Source organism: Heliangelus exortis, chromosome 4 (assembly GCF_036169615.1).
Source record: "Heliangelus exortis chromosome 4, bHelExo1.hap1, whole genome shotgun sequence".
Classification (NCBI taxonomy): domain Eukaryota; kingdom Metazoa; phylum Chordata; class Aves; order Apodiformes; family Trochilidae; genus Heliangelus; species Heliangelus exortis.
In genome coordinates this window covers 11,382,690-11,400,212 of record NC_092425.1, presented here as the reverse complement: position 1 = coordinate 11,400,212, position 17,523 = coordinate 11,382,690, and the positions used below count along the sequence as shown (strand labels likewise).

Below are 17,523 nucleotides of genomic sequence, written 5' to 3'. Positions count from 1 at the left end.
TCTGCTCGGCAACGGCGGTGCCGGTAGGTTTGCTTGCATAGGAGCCCATCGTCGGATTTACTGATGACGATGTCGAAGGGAGGAAAGGGTTTCTCTTACCCGAATCTTTCAGGGTATCGAACGGTCTGTGGAGAAGGGTCACTTTCGGACGAAACGCTCGGGGAGACAGTTTAGACCGAAATTGTTGCTTGCATTCTCCACCAGATGTTGCGTGGGATGAGTCTCGCCGTGGGAGTCAGTCGAGCTAGTGCTGGCTCGGATAGTATCAGGAGCTAACTTTGATCCGTCCGGCTCTGGAATCCTCTCCGGAAACCACACCTACCGAACCCGGGCATGCGCGCCTGGGCTAGCTCCAGCTGGGCACAGGCGGGGGGGGCACCGTCCGGGCACTTGCTGCCTACATAATTTTTTAAGTATTCAAGTTCACTTCATTTAGATCAGACATTTTGGAATGCTCTGAGGACTAGTGATTTATTTGTGGGTTTATATCTTAATTTATAAATCCTTAACTTACTTGCAAAGGATAATGAATGCCTGTTTCTCACAGAACAGTTAAAATGTGTTAGGTTTGGGTAATTGTTGTGGACTGTTATGAACACCCCATAGAAGGCTATGGTTTGGATGTAATTCTCATTGCTGAGACTGAAGTCTTCACTCAAATGAAGTTTTCTTTGATGGTCACACAAGATTTTTCTGTAGAAGATGACAGGACAGGATTCTTGCCATGTTCATTCTTTCTATCCATACTACCATCTTAGGTAATAATAGCTAGTTGTGGGTGTCTGGAGTAATATACAGAGTATTTGAAAATTGGGCATAATTATCTGATATTACTAAAGATTTATTTTGGCAGTTAAAAGATAATCCATTTGGAGACAGCTAGTCTCATTCATTGGAGTTAGAGGATGAAAATGTATTTATCTTGAGAAAGGCACATCCAAAGTCCTGGATTTCTGGACAGAGCATTGCATTTTCTTTTCAAAGAATAGCTTATTTCATGTAGTTTATATAAAATTTGTTAGCAGCTCACAAATTCTTCAGACCTTAGAATTTACTGTTACTATTTTACCAGCAACTTGTGATTAAAAAGCAAGCAATTGCTTCCTAGATATTTTCCACAGAGCCTGTTAATTCCAAGATTTGTATTTTGAGGTGTCAGCTTTGTTTGTCTGGATGTTTTATTTGGTACTTTCCTATTTACTTTCAGGCATTATTTACCTGATCTCAGCTCTCAGCCACCTGCCACATTCTGCACTCTTCCTGACTGTTTCTGCACGGGATGGGGGGGGTCTTCTTTCTGCCACCAATGCAGCTGTCACAGTAAACATCCTTCAGACTGTTTTGGCCCCTGCCATATTTGAGAGATCCCAGTATGTGTTTTCTGTTCCTGAAGATGTACCTGAAGACAGCCCAGTTGGCACTGTAAAGGCCAGAGAGCCTCCAAGTAAGTTGCATGCTCAGTCAGAGACTATATTGCATTTTTGTTGTGCTGACTATTATCTGGAAATATCTGCAGATAATTTTAAAAAGAAATTTTCACATTATTAACTCAGTCTGTCAGGCATTAAATAGTATTTATTGTTGTTATTTACAACAACTGGTGTAATCACTGCTGTGTCAGGATGCTCTTTCAAATAGGTAGCACTCTCCTTCTTGATCCATGGGGATTGGCAACTGCCTCCACTTTCCTCCAGATTAATTTCTATAACTCTAAGAGGTGGGATGGGAGGCATGTTGTAAAAGTGTCCAGAAAGGTCAGTGTGATGCTGTGCTTTGTGTTAAAGCATTAGCCATGCAAGATAGATCTCAGAGCAGTACTCGTGAGCAGAATATTCAGAATTTGTAGAGAATCTATGAGTGCTGCTGCTGCAAAAAAAGCCACCTTTCCTCAAAAACACAACCCCAAAACAAACCCCCAACAAACAGATGAAACTGACCACCATCCCCCACACACACATTTCCCCAAAATATGTATTGAGGTCGAGATGAATGTTTGAGACCTTCTGAAAATTTATTTAATCCAATTGGTTTCTTTATTATTTTAGAGGGAAAATTATTAGCTCTTGCTTGCCCTTAGACATAAAAGGCCCTCTCCTGAGAGCCATTTATATTTGATTCCTGTGCAGAGCAGTGGGAGCCATGAGGCCACATATCAGCTTGATCATAGATCTGTACATGTAAGGTGGTAGAGGCAGAGTTTTTATACATGTTTGATGATTCAGGTCCTCCCATTTTCTTGTTGAAGGGACAGTGCATTGACCACTGTCCTTAGGGAGAGGTAGCACCTGTGGAGTGACCTTGGTAATAATCCTGAAGCTGTAGATGTTTGCTATGTGATGTGTAAGCATCTGATATGTAAGGGTTATAGCAGTGGTCATCCATGAATAATGTCAGTAAAATGCAGTTATTTCAGAGAACTGCCACTTCTTTCATTTCTTGCTATAGCAAATGCCTGTGTGTAATAAAATTACTCTCAAATGACTAATTTATTGGGGTATTTTTAGGTCAGGGAAAAGCACGAGCTTATACCATTTTCTCTATAGAGTTTTGTCGTGCAATTGAGGTGAAAATCAAATGGTGCAGAAGTGTACAAACTGTATACTTCAAGTCTGTGTGGGATTTATTTTACTGAAGGGCTCTGTAGACAGGAAGAAAGAAGCATGAAAAGCCCAAGAAAGTCAAACATCTGTGTAGCTTAGATTTGTTCTGCTGAATTTGACAGCATGCAATCTTCACAGGTGTTCTTACCAGCCTTTGTGTTATCACTTACGTTTTTTTTTTTTTTTTTTTTTCGTTTTTGTCGTCATTTTCACTTCTAGATTCTTTAGAAGGGATTTCTTACCGAATTTCCTCTGGAGATCCACATGGAAGATTCTGCATTGACCCCCATTTTGGTATCATCCACACCAGAAGCCAGCTTGACCATGAAACTCAGTCAGTTGTGGTGCTCACCGTTCAGTCACAGCTGGGTAACTCCCCTGTCTACAGCAGCACCCAGGTCAACATATCTGTGACAGATGTTAATGACAATCCTCCTGTTTTTCTTACTAAATCTGATAGGGTGACTATTGCACATACCCAGCCTCCTGGCACTGCTGTCTACATTGCTCACGCAGAAGACAAAGACAGTGGCCTGAATGGAGTAGTCAAATACAGTATTACAAGCAAGCAGTCCAATGCATTTAACATTGATCCAACCCTTGGAGTGGTAAACCTGACCAGAACAGTGTTTGCAGATGCACAGCAGGAATATACCATACAGATAGCAGCTGAGGACTGTGGCAGTCCTCCTCTGGCTTCTGTGCTGTTGTTAACAGTGGTTATTGAAGAGCACAAGATGGGCCCTACTTTGGTTTTTGAAAACTTGGTGTATCAAGTAGAAATCAGTGAAGCTACCTCTCCAGGTACCCAAATCCTTCAGGTCCAAGCTCACACACTCAATCCACACAGTGTTGCCTCCAAGCTGACGTATTCCTTAGAGCCTACCATAGAATCTGTTGCATTTGGAATCAGCTCTCATACTGGCTGGATTTATCTTCGGAAACATTTGGACTATGAATGTGCACAGCTACTAAGTTTTAGAGCCCTAGTCAGCACCTCCAAGGATGGAAACTGCAGGCAAAATGCAAGTACATCAGTAATAGTTAATATCCTGGATGAAAATGATAATACTCCTATGTTTATGCGTGAAAGTTATTTCTTTGAAATGGAGGAAAGTCCACTTCCCAAGGGTGTGGTTGGCACCATTACAGCTGTTGACAAAGACTCAGGAAGAAACGGACAGCTTTCCTATTTCCTCTTGTCTGATGGAAAGTATTTCAAGATGAATTCCAACACAGGTAGCATTTTATGATTTGTAATCATCTTAATATTGCTTTTGGAGAGCAGTCTTCCCTAAGGGAATGGAAATAAAGTATGAAGCTTTCAGGAACTGCTGTGAATCTCTTGGGTTGGTATGTGAATATTCCAACTCAAAGCTTCACAATTTGAGAAATGAAATAAACCTAATAGATGTTCATGAGGAATGAACAAACCCTCAGGATTTGATTTTTTTTTCATTACTTCATTCTGGTCACTTGGTCATAACTCTCAGTGTTTGACTGTAACAAATTAAAAGGAGTTTTAAGTTACAGCTTCAGTACATCACATGTGGAACTTAATTGCCTGTGATCAAGTAGAGTTGAAAAGTGCAGATTAACCATAAATAACTGCAAAGGTAACTATGACATTTGACAATTGCAGTTTCTTTACCCATTTGTGAAAACTTCTGTAAGTTACATCAAAACTGAGGGGTTTTTTGTACGTGGTACCACAGAAAGCAAATCGGCTCAGAGGAATTTTTCATAGCACAGATTGTACTCTGCAGTGAATCCCAAATGCGTTGAGCAGTCAACACTACAGCCACATGGTATAACACCACAAAGTACAGCCTGGAGGAAGGGAAACCACAGGCACTGTAAATAATTCAATTTAGTGAAATGATACGTACCAAGTAATGATCTGCTGTTTAAAATTCCTTTCCCTAGATCTCTTGTCCTCATGGGGGGGGAGGGGGGAAGTGAGGAGGTTTTCCCAGAATTTCTCTGTATGAATCTCAGAATAAAACTGTCATTTCAAACAGAGTTTCTGTTGGGTACATTTATAGAAGTTTAAAGGCAAACAGCGTTCTGGGGATTAACCAAGAAGATCAGAAGATAATGCTTGGCTGGCTGTCTGAATGACTCTGGTCAGCCACAGATCTTCATCTGTATTGAGTACGGTCAAGCAGATGGAGAGAATGTTGGGTCAGGTTTATTTACCAGACTGTATAGGAGACATAGGGCTTCCTGATGAATGTACAGACATTGTGCTGAGAATTTCCTAACCCAGGGGCATAATAAAGGCCATTTGTCAGCAGTTAAAACTCTGTGCACAGCTATTACGTGTCCGTGAAGAAAAGGCCAGATGGATTTATTTGGAGGGTCAACGTGTTGCTTTGTACCTTTGCTCTGGGGTCTCTGCTGTACAGTAAGGGATCTGACATTAATTTTCTCTATCCATCAGGTGAAATTATAAACTGGGTTGCACTAGATCGTGAGAAACAAGCTCACCACCAGCTGACTGTGCTAGTGACCGACCAGGGGTCCCCGCAGCTGAATGCCACGGTGGCTGTCTACGTCTCGGTGAGGGACCTCAACGACAACGAGCCCCAATTTCCCCAGGCGGGACCGGGCCAGGAGCTGCATCTCCAGGTGGGTGCTGCCTGCGGGATGCGCTGCCTTGCTCTCAGCACCACCCTGTGGCAGGAGCCCAAACCCCCGTGCTGAGGAACCGGGACAGTGCAGCACCGAAAGAGAAACACAACCCAGCCTTGATTTAGGCTTGGGTATACTGGGGAGTTTTAAACTTCACCAAATGTTTACCCTCCTCTGCCTTGTGGACTGTTAGATGTAAAGGATTAATGTTTATTTTTTTTTTATGCATGTAGTAGAATCCCGATTTATTTCTGACTTCTGGGTCTGCTGTTGTAATGGTTTTTGAATTAGCAATTTATGCAGACCACAGGAGGGGATTGCTAGAACTGTATTAGGAAATACTGTTTGCAGTGACTGTAAATATTACTGAAAGGGAAAATAGAGAAACAGCTAAACTCTTGTCTTACAGGGAGAAATGTATTTTAAGGCTTGCTGTTGTCCAGGTACACTTGCAAATTATTTATAAACTGCTTGATGACAGGTTTTGGAAGGGCAGCCATCAGGGACACTTATTACCACTGTCTTTGCAAAAGACTTGGATTCTGGAAACAACGGTGTGGTATTATATTCCATAGAAACAGGTAAGAATTCAAAGTGTTCTTTGTAAGTGAAGATACACTGAAATAACTAGACTTTTAGAGGTGTCATATATTCATACTGAATTTTATGTATACTTTGTGTCTATTCCAGTAAGTGTGGCTGTGTAAAGAGGAATCAGGAACTTTATACTTCTTAACAAGTATTTGAGGAGGTGCAGGCAGCTGCTTTTCTCCCTTTCCCTTCTGCCCCATCTTCCCAGGGGTGTGGTTACTTGTGTGGCCTGCCAGAGAGCATTCAAACTGCACTCAGAAAAGATTAGGACTGTGATCTTTTACTGTACAGCTTAGTGTTTCAGTCAGGTGTTTAGCATCTTAAAGGAAAGAGGATCTCTCTTTTCCCATGACTAATTGCAAATTTTTCTGCTAAAAGATTGGTTCATGACAGACTAAAGCAGGGATCAGAAGGATAAGCAGATAATCTGGGAAAACAGCAAGGCTTGTGGTTTTTAGATCATGTTTCACCCTTTGTTTAGCACTGCATTAGCCTGACATATCTGTAGTTTTCCCCATAATTCCTACATATGGGAGTTCACTTCTAGGGTGTGTTGTGGTATCCAGTTGTGCTTGCAGTGAAGACACTACTGAAGCTGAACTAAGTGATGACCTGAGTGGGACTGGGGCATTAATGCTGGGAAAAGACATAAAAGTGATCTCTCTTTTTGCTACATTTCACTTGCTACACTTTTACACAAGAGAGAACTCCCTCTGTAACCATGAGGAAATCCTGCTTATTCCTCCTGCTTTGCTTCACTATTGGTTCAAAACAGTGAGAGGTGCCAAGGAGAGAACTGTGTACTTTATTTCTGTAATATAACAATAAATTAATAATAAAAAAACCTGTGTTATACCAGCTTAATGTAATCAATACCCTTTAAGCTTGGTATAAGTAGCCTATGGTAATTTGAATATAAAATTGAACATAAAGAATACTCTTTCATCAGAGCAAGAAAATATTTCCAATGTTTCTCTCCACTCAGTGCATTTCCTCAGGTGTTCTTTTGTCTGTAGGCTGAGTTGGTTTTAACTCATTGCAATTATTTGTCACTGCAGCATGAAGAACAAAACACTCCTCACTCTTAAAGAGCAAAGGAATCTGTAGCCTCTTCTTGCCAAGGCTGAAATTACAAAAAGATTCCTGTAGATTTTGTTATACTGTGTCTTTATGTACCCTTTTGACTTCTCTGGTGCAATGGAAGGACTTTAAAATCTAAATCCACAAGGGCTGAATAACTAACTCCTCTCTTGTCCACCAAGAGATGCTTGAAAAATGAGACATTCAACAACTCTCTTGAAAATTCTGCAGTTAAAATATATGCAGATAATAAAAGACTGGTGAGTAAGTTTGTGGCCATACTTTTATTGCCTTAATTTGGCTACAAGTGACTGCCTCTTCCAGAGGCAACTTGGAGAAAATTGTAGACATCTGTACTGTGAATAAAAATATTTTGCACAAAATGATCCCCTTTAAGAAAAGGGAAATGAATAGTACCCAGCTCTTTGTTTGAAGGATGATTGCCAGGCAACACAGGAAGTATTTTTCAGAGGTCTCTGCCTGTCTGTATATGTAGCTGTATCCCCTTCCTTCAAACAGCACATTGGATTTTCTTACTTGTTTCACTGCAGTGCCCCACTGGGGAGTAAGTAAGAGTTCAAATTATAAAAATGACTAGCAACAGAAAATATGACTGGTCATGCATATGCTGTCTCTAGAAAGAACAAAAGGATAAAAACAGCAGCAAAAAAACCCACACCAAAAGAGCCCCCCCAGCCTTGGAAGTAGATACATTCCTGATAAACAAATCCAGAAACAGCTGAGCTTCTCTGATACTTATTTTTGTTGTTAGTTGGCTCACAGCCTTTAACATCTGGTCTTTCATTCCATGGTGAAGTTCTTGCCTGGTTTGTATTTAAAATAGTATTTTCTAGTTCTAGGGCATTGTTCAGTACTAAACTGTGAAGCAGAAATATGATCTGATTTACAGCCATATTTGTTAAACACAAAGACATCAGGTTAACTGGAGGACTGCATGCAGAGCAGTGCTGTTTTCAGCAGGTGACAAGATTAAGAGCTGTGAGTGCCAGTGTCACCTATTCAGCTTGGAAGAGCCACTGGGTATTTTTTAATGTTCTTGAGATCTTAAAGAAATGCTATAAGAGCAGCAACAGATTAAGCTGTGCAGGAGGACTAATGAGAAATATGAACACATTACATGAGGAAAAAGTCTGTAAAAGAACCATGAGGTTTACACAACAGATGAATTTTAGAGAAGTATTTTCTTCAAAATGCCCCTTCTCCTTTCCAGTAGATCAGAACACATTCTTAAACATTAATGTGTATGGAAATGCATGGTGATATGGCCATACCTCTGCTTTTGGGTTATCTTTGAAAAAGTAAACGAGTTCAGAAGGAGGTGAAACCCAGCTATGTGTGCTCTTCCTTAGTGATGCTGGCAAAAGCATAATGATTTGCCTGGCCTTCTTTGTGACTATCAATAGGTTTAGTATAGAATTTATAGCAAAAATTAGTCTTTATTTATAGTGCATCATAAACTATTGCTTTGTTCTGTTAAGGCTAGCACTGGCAAGCTTTTACACTTAGGTTTGGACCAATTCTGAGGATACATTATCACTTGGCCAGCAGAGTGCTAGGAGAGGACTCATTTAGACTGCTAATGCACATGAATTGGCAAGGCTTGTATGTATGCCTAGAGAGAAGCAAAAAGCCAGCACTCATTCTCCAGGGTGATTTGGTTAGATAATGCAGAAGTATAAAAATTAATTGAAAGGTTGTATCAGTTTATTGGCAGACTAGGGTATGTTTTTCAAGCACAAGAAGAGACCGGGGCCACTGGAGTCTAGTCAGAAAGAGATTTAATTTTTTCTCTTCTGTGCTTCGTATGCTCTTCTCAATTTCCTTCTTTTTATCCATTTCTCTTACAGTTTCTTCCTTTTAATTTATAAAGGGATATTTTTAGGGTGTGTAACATAAGCCAAAAGTTGCCTAATTCAGATGTCTTACTGAGGTGAAAGCTGAGCAAATGTTTCTGAAAGTGCAGGGAGCTCTTTGAGGAGTGACTGATGTGCTTGTTGATTGTAAAGCTTAAACCCACTTTCCTCACTTTGAACTTCCAAAAGAATGAGAAGGAGGATTTGGAGTGTCTTTAGAAAGTGAACAATGCACTTGCCCTTGGTAATCTTGGGTAAGTGTGTTCAAAAGGGATCTGTTTCTTCTCTTGGTACTTGTCATGTGGGAAATCAGTTGAAAATCAAGATCTTTTGGGCAACGTTTTGAAATTCAAAAATTGAAGAAATTGCTTTTGCTACAAACTATATAGATTCTTAGACCTGTAGAATGGTTTTGTTAGGAAGGGACCTTAAATATGTAGTATAAATGTTTGATTAGTCTGTCTGTAGATGAAGGAGAATCCATTCCACAAGATTTTTTTTCCTTGATTTTTTTTCTGATTTGAAATCAAATGGCTAAGCTATGAAATCATTCATAAATAAATTGAGAAATAGACCGATAAAAATACCAGAAAAATAGAAATAATATGTTTCCATTTTGACTGTCTCTATGCCACAGTATCGGATAAAAAAGATGAAAATGAGAAACACTTTCAAAATGGAAGTCCTAAGGGGTTTCTTTCCAGCATTATGAGACTTGAAACTGACAGTTTCATGTAATATTTGGATTTTAGTGGAATTGTAGTCTCTAGTGAATAACACTATTGGTAATTTCTTTTCTGACCAACTCACTTTACTAAAATATATAAATTCTAACCACTCCTTTCTCCTATGAAGTAAGATTCAGCCCTTCAGAAGCTCTTGCAGTTGAGCTCAGCTCTGTTCTGCTTCTTGAAACAGAAAAACAAGTATTGATCTTTTGGCTAAGAGGTACTGATTGTCCTCATTGCTGCTGAAGCAAGGGTGAACCCTCAAAGCCTCCTGCTCAGATTGCAGTTATGTACTTGCAGTGTTGTTTGTTCTCTGTTTAAAACTGTTTTTTATTTTGGTTCAGTTCAGTAACTGTAGCTTCGTTATGGGAGAAAATTGAAGTGAAAGGCTTTTGTGCACTTCTGTTTACTTTTCTTTCCTTGTTAATTCTCCCTATCAGTTATTTTAAACATCAGATGTAGCAAAATGTCAAAAATATATGCATGCAATACAGATTATATGTTTTGGGTTTTGTGTCTCCTCTGCATTTTGCTTAACTGGGATTTTGTGTCAGGAAACATTATATGGAACAAAATAGGATGTCTGTGAACCTAGACATATTGCTGGGACCTAAACCAGGAAAGTAACCAAAAGCTATTTATGAAAACACTAATGTAGCAGCATTAATATTTTGCTTCCATCATGAAAAATGCAGATTGCAGGACTGTCTTGTTCAATATAATTTTCTTTACATACTTTCCTTTTGCTGGCAATTTCCTAGTTATGTTCCAGACTGCAAGAGTCAATCCAGAAGGGACTCATGGAGTATTTGAAACGTGTAGTCAGTCAAAAATAGCAGAATAATACTAGAAAAAACTCTTATTTGTTGACTGTGAAAACTCTGTTTTTAACTAACCTGCTCAGTGGTTTGTTTTTTTTTTCAAATTCTACAGGCACTAATATTTTACAGTTGCAGGTAAGGCCACTGGATGAAAGAGAGCAGCTATATGTGCAGCTAATTTGCATGTTCATATTCGGAGAATATAAACAGCTTCATGCTCACTTAGCTTCCTGTGAACATATAATTCTTTATGGGTGTATTGTGTACTACGTCTGCTCTGAATTTATTTTTTTCCATAGTTGCTTATTAGAATAGCAGCTGTTATGCTGCATGACTTTGTTTAACCCACTGGCACATCATATTAAAAAATTCACATAGCAAAAAGTTATATTTTAAGTAGTTATTTTAAGAGAGAAGTAGTTATATAAAATTTTATTTTCTGAGTTTCTGGTGAGGTATTCCAAGTAGTAGATACTTTCCCACTTTACAAAAAATGCACGAGTAATTTCTATTCTATTTCTTGAAAATGGGGGAAGTGAGTGACAGTCTCTTTTCTCAAGTAATAAATTATAGGATGAGAGGAAATGGTTTCCATTTAGGAATGGTTTAGATTGGTTTAGATTGGGTATTAATGTGAGCTTCTTCACTGAGGTTTTATGAAGCACTGGAACAGGCTGTCCAAGGAAGTGGTTGAGTCACCATCCCTGAGGTTATTTAAAAGAGGTGTAAATGTAGCACTTAAGGATGTGCTTTAGTGGTGAACTTAGTGTTAGGTTAACAGTTGAATGTGGTTATCTTAAGGCTCTTTTCCAACCTGAACGATTCTGTGACTCTAAGTCACAACTATTTATTTATTCTTCTGTGGTAGAATTTTTTTCTGCAGCTCTAGAATAAATATAATATGATGTAGCTACAAGTAGTAATTTTATTTCAAAGTTGCTTGGTATTAGCATGCAGCCAGTCCTTGATGAAGGATGTAAGCATAATTTCCCATATTCATATGCTGCTCAGTAACAATTTACTGTAAGGTATGAGCAGAATGCATCACTGCAGTGATGATGTCTTACGTGTAGATTGGGCTCCTTGCTGACCTGTAGTCTGCAAGAGACATGTGCTAGCTGTGTATCCACTATTGCTTCTTTGACCCTTGAAGCCAGTTCAGAGACTGAGACCTTAATTCTCTGACTGTCCCTGCCTGCCAGCTCCTGTTGGAATAGGAGTTCCATCCTGGGGTGTCTGCTGCTCTTCTGATGCACGTGCCAGTAATGGGAATAATGTTGGTGCAAAATGGAGCAGCTGTTTTAGTGCTCCATAGAATTTATCTCTGTATCTTTCTAAGTCCAGAGTGAGTGGTTTGTAATAACTATAGAAGGAGAGGTGAAACAAATGAGTTGGAGAAATCCAAATTAGTGCAGCAGGTTCCCTTCTGTCTGGGTCCTGCCCTCTCTTTCTATTAATTACAGTGTTCAGTACTATGGAGGCAAGCTTGACGAGATCTGGAGTAACTCAAATCCATTTTTTCCCCATAGAAGAAGGTATAGGGTGCTTCCACATTGATGGGGTCAGTGGAGAGCTAAGAACAACCCAGTCTCTGTCACATGCTGAGAGATCAGACTACAGACTGATGGTCACAGCCAGGGACCAGGGGATGCCTCCACTTCAAGGACATGCTGCTGTTTACATCCAGGTACTTGTTCATGTTGATGGAACAGTTAAACTACATCCTTGGTTTCTTTGAAAAAACAAATTTAGGCAAGCTAGGGAAATAAGCTGAAGAAAGGGAGAAGCTCAAAACTGTGTGCACCTTCTCTCACAGTAATTTTCTTTAGCCATTTCTTTGTTGAGAGAGGAAATGACAGGGAAGATCCATTTTGATTTGCTAAGAATACTCAACAGCATTCTAGCAGTCTGAATTGTTTTGCAGGTAGATGCTGTTTGTGCTTTAGTAGGAGGTCATTATGAACACTGGAAAAAAGGAGTACCCGGGCAGGCAGAATGGAAAGCAGGTATCAAGAGGAACTGAGAGTGGGGGAGAGAGCAGATATTTATTTGCTCCACTATATTACTCTCTTTCATAAATTCTGTCTCTGCAGTATAAGGATATTTGTGCTGGTTTGTGTGAGGCTGCTCTGCATGGGAGCGTGAAATCAAACCTGTGCTCTTTCCACAGCCAGCCACCTGCTGTTCATGGGCTGCTTTGTCAGGGCTTCATCAGGGTTGAATATCATTGAGATTTCTATTTTCATATTGCCCAAAAGGTGGTTAATTTTACAAAGCCTAGAAACAAATGCTTCAGTCAGGTCAGGGCAAGTGCAAGTCCCACAATTAAAGAGATTCTTTTATTTTAAAGCTTTCACTTGGAACACTGCAGCAATTCGTAGGGAATGATACCCTGTAATGACATAAACAACCCTCCAAAATCCCAGCTGTTTGGCAAACTGCATAATGTACTGTGTTTTCTTTGTCACATATGTCCTTGTGATGCTTGAGAGACACTTGAGACTTCAGAATAGGGACAGAGATAGCACTATTCAACTCATCTCTCTTTGGACCCCTGTGATTCAGACAGTGAGAGACAATCTTGTCCCTTTTTTAGTGCAGGACTGGAAGACAGAATAAAGGAATCACTGGATAAGGACTAATAGAACTCTTACAGAACATGTTGTTCGTTTTCTGGCTTTGAGGCATACTTAGGATAAAGATAACAAATAATAAACGATTATACAGTGAATTACTGAGAGTATTTTTCATTGCACTCTTCATAATAACAAGAGGAAAATATTGCAGTTTTTGTGCTTTCGTTGCAGGTAATCCCACGTCTCAACAGGAGATCTGCCTTCTCTCAAGATTTTAAACACTATGTCCTACCTGAAAATTTTAGACCTGCACAAATCTTGAATTTTCTGAGGTGGCCTGACAGTTACCTCACAACCAACAGGAAACTGCATTTCAGTATTGCTAAAGATTATGATGATGTTCATTTTGAAATAGATAGCTTGACTGGAGACCTTTTTCTCTCCAAGGAACTGGACTATGAAACAACTTCGCACTTCCTCTTGCAAATTATTGTAAAGGATTCCAATAGTAATCTTCCACAGAATAACACTGTCTTCCTCAGTATCGATGTAGAAGATCAGAATGACCATTCTCCATATTTTCAAGATGACTTTATTGTGATTGGAGTAGAGGAAAATGCACCTGTGGGCACTCTGGTTTACACATTCAATGCAAAAGATGGAGATGGCAGTTTTCTGAACAGCAAAATAGAGTACTCCTTGGAAATCAGTAACATGGCTGAAAATCCATTTCTTATTCACCCTTCATATGGCACCTTGACCACAGCATTTCCACTGGACAGGGAGATGACTCGTTCTGTGATCCTTACAGTGTCTGCAGCTGACCAGGCAATAAATCTGACGGATCGCAGGTTTGATTCCCTGACTGTAAAGATTGTTATTTTGGATATCAATGACAACAGTCCCAGTTTTATGTCTTCACCTCTTTCTTATGTCATGGAAGATGCAGAAGTGGGCTTTCTGGTGCATCACATAACTGCAAAGGACACTGACGAGGGGAGAAATGGACAAGTTACTTACCACATTCTTTCAGGCAATGAAAACAAAGCATTTGTATTGGATAAACTCACAGGTAAGATAACTTCTGGTCTGGGAGTTTCTTATATTATGCTTCTCACTAACATCATACAGTGCAATGCTGAGATTCTGTATGACAACTGTACTCTACCCAGGTGAGTTACTGTCCTCAGGGTGATTGCTTCAGGCAGAGGTAAGATGAGCAGGGCAGTACCACCTGCAGCTGGCAAGCTCGGTGAGACCCAGCTCAAAAATTTCTGGATGACTCTTATTGTTTGTTGTATCCTAAAGTACCTTACAATAGCACCTGAAGGAATGTGGGAAGAAAGAGTGTGCAGTGAAATATTTTGTTCTGATTTTTGCATGCCTAAAGCATGTACACAGACATAGGTTGCTATATGGATGCACAAGGAAAGGCAAAGTCAAGAGCAACAAATGTGCATTCAAACGTAGGTTGAACATTGTAGAGGTTCAAAGTGCTGATGATTTTCATTCTTAATGAATGAAAATTCATTCTTCAGCCCTCTGAAATTCTCTGGTTCCTGCTTGAGTTCTGTAACTATTATAACCATTTGCACACAAATGCAAATCTTGCCCTAATAGTTGCAATATTTTCTGGTTCTTACTCTGTTTTAAAATCAATTATATAATACAGCTGACACTGATTAGCAGAGCTCCTAATTGCATAACTTACTTGCAAAAGAAGAGAAATGCTTAAGTTAAATAAAGTCTAGAAGTTAAATAAAAAAGAAAGATTTAAATCTTTAAAATCTTAAAATTTAATCAGAATTAAATAAAAAGAAATCTCTGGACTTGACTTGAATATTTCACAAGTATGAATTTCCCTTGATGTTAAATGAGTATTTCTGGGCCAAATAGCACTCTAAAGGGAATCAGAAGTAATGAGGGACTCCACAGTCTAGAAGCCTTGCAGTGGTGATGCTGCATTGAAGATGTGAGTACTGGAGCAACTAGGATCCTAATGTGGACCAGAATATTTTTTAATACCTTCTTTCTTTATAACAGGAATCTTAAATACAGCCCGGGTTTTGGACCGTGAGATTCAGGAGCACTACAGTTTGACAGTGATGGCTCTTGATGATGGCAGCCCAGCTCTCTCTGCCACACAGGTTCTGACCATCACTGTTCTTGATGTGAATGATGAGACCCCAATATTCCTGAAGCAACTTTATGAGACTGTGATACATGAGAACCAAGATCCAGGAGAGTTTGTCATCAAGGTGGAAGCTGTGGACAGAGATGCAGGTAATTTCTGCTCTTTTGTTATTAATTTCTTTGTGGCTATAGTAGACCAACCAAATCTTGCTGCCTGCTGTGCTTGCATGCATAGCATTGTGCTTTTCCCATGGTAATACATTAATTTTTAGTTTTAGAACATCACTTTTGGTTCAGAGTCTCAATCTTTATTCATGACTAGGAGGTATTCTGACTTGCATGCTGGGCTAACTTCTGCTCTGACTAACAGTATATTAAATATAAAGTGATCATTTTCATATAGCTCAGCATACTATAGTTATCATCTGAAGACATCCAGTGTGCTCTGCTTACAAACAAGCAAACAATCTGAAGCTCAGTTAAATATCTGAACTTTTGCTGATCTCAATCAGAGGGTTTTGAATAGTTTTAAAACAGTTCCCTAGAAAAGGGTCCTCACTTAGTAAGACAATCAGCAAATATGCACTTATCTTTTCTAACCAGAGAGGGGCACTGTCATCCAAGATTTTCCACCTTGTTGAGCTGTGGAGGGATGTGGTGGAAGCCGCTCTGGATTTCACATAGGATTTTTCATAAATAAGAATGTGAACAAATTTCTTTTCAACCATAGGCAAACTGAGTAAGAAAGGGCGGTTCCTGTGCTCCTTGAATCACACAGGACATGAGAGAGCCTTACAAGCAACAAAGCTTTCCTTCAATTCTTTAACTACCTCCTCTTTTGAAATATTTAAAACATATATGATATTACAGGTAATCTGTGTGCTGGAGAGAATCCTATCTTAAGTGATGCCACACAGAGAGCACACAGTTGGTGTCATTAGAAGCAGTTAGATACAGGATCTATAGTCTGCAATAAAGATAAAATCTGAAAGGAGAAAGAAATATTACAGTACTGCTACATTTGGCCCAAAAGTTCTCTCATGTCTGTGAATTTGTTTTTGCTGTGGGTTCAGTTTTTGCACATCTTTAGAATTGTTTAAGGTTGTGCTATCAAAGAAAAAAAACAACGAAAAACCACCAGATGGAACAATAGATCTTGCTAACAAAATAATTTTATGTATTCAGTAAAATTTTTCATTTTAATGTAGAGTACATATTGATTACAAAAGGCTGATATGACCTTGGTAGAAGTGCTATATAGAAGAGGTGTTTTCCCAAAAGTATGTAAAGTATTTAGAAATGAGGAATGGGGTGGTAGATTTATAGAAATTATTGTCAGCTGAGCAGCACTACAGTCTACCTCTGTACCTTGCTCTGCCAGGTATTTTCTTTCTTTTGTGGCTTACACTATATATATATATATATACACAAAAAGCAGTATTTGAAATAAAATTTGCAAGCTAATAAAAAATTGGGAATTTGCTTGAATTCCTCTCCCTCCTTTCTTCATCCTTCATATTTATTTATTGCACATCTTGTGGAAAATACAGCAGAAAGGAAATTTTGGGAACCATTAGGAGGAGGGAGCAGGAGTGGCTTGGCAGAGAAGAGAGGAAGGGCATTCCAAGTGTACTGGGTGGCACAGCGTGTGCCTGCCTGGACTTTGGACTGGAGCACTGTTGTGGCTGATGGTTCCTTCCTGTTTTTTTCTTAAAATATATTTTCCAGCAATCACAGCCCTTTAGCTGGATCTCTTTCTCACAGTTGCATGATTTGGCTCCATGTCACATGCATGTATCAATATTGCTCAAAACAAATACTGAAGTGATGTTCATAATGGAAGAAAATGGGATTTGTATAGGAGTCATATAAAAATAATGCTAGTCACTTTTCTTACACTTTTAAAACAGAATTTGTGAGTAAGACAGCTCTCATGGTGCTCTTATTTTTTTCATCACATTTTTTGCATTTTTTTTTAAAGTTGTGGTTCACATTCCAGTAACATTTGCATCATCTACATAGAGAACTTTCCTCCCATCACAGAATTTTTTTTTTTTTCACTTCATATGTTCCCTTACTGACCACAGGGAGGAATAATTTTTCTGACAATTGCCGCCATCACCAGTTTTTTGCTTTATTAGTCTTTCTACTTATTTTCCTGGAAAAAAAAAAAACCAAAAAAAAAAAACCAAGGGAAAGCAAGCAGCTGTCACCTTCTTTGTGTTTCACCCAAACTTTAAGACTGCTTCCAGTTCAGAAGGTCTTTTTTTGGAAATCAGTACTAAAATTTTTGCCCGAAATTAATTTCTTTCTTGTGGATATCCATGGAATATGACTGACTGACTCCCTTCTGCACATTATAAAAGCTGCACTTACTGCAAAACTGTGTTGCCTCAGTTTCCCTAAGTCCTCTTAGACTGTGGGAGCTCTCCATGCACCCCGAGGTTGACATCTAATGGTGTAATGAAAGTAAATATGAGTGTAAA

The 17,523-nt window shown here is 39.2% G+C and overlaps 1 protein-coding gene across 5 annotated transcripts in view; it reads left to right on the top strand.

Annotated features, from left to right (window-relative positions):
- Positions 1-17,523, top strand: part of DCHS2 (dachsous cadherin-related 2) — a 116,321-nt gene that overhangs the window by 71,311 nt on the left and 27,487 nt on the right. The window contains exons 4-10 of one of the 5 annotated variants that reach the window (XM_071743009.1): positions 1,313-1,444; positions 2,820-3,839; positions 5,044-5,231; positions 5,716-5,815; positions 11,858-12,015; positions 13,136-13,976; positions 14,948-15,187. In XM_071743009.1, coding sequence (XP_071599110.1) covers positions 1,313-1,444; positions 2,820-3,839; positions 5,044-5,231; positions 5,716-5,815; positions 11,858-12,015; positions 13,136-13,976; positions 14,948-15,187 — 2,679 coding nt within the window. Of the gene's footprint in view, positions 1-1,207; positions 1,445-2,819; positions 3,840-5,043; positions 5,232-5,715; positions 5,816-11,857; positions 12,016-13,135; positions 13,977-14,947; positions 15,188-17,523 lie in introns of all 5 variants that reach the window. The other 4 variants (XM_071743008.1, XM_071743007.1, XM_071743010.1 and 1 more) reach the window with 4 other exon arrangements.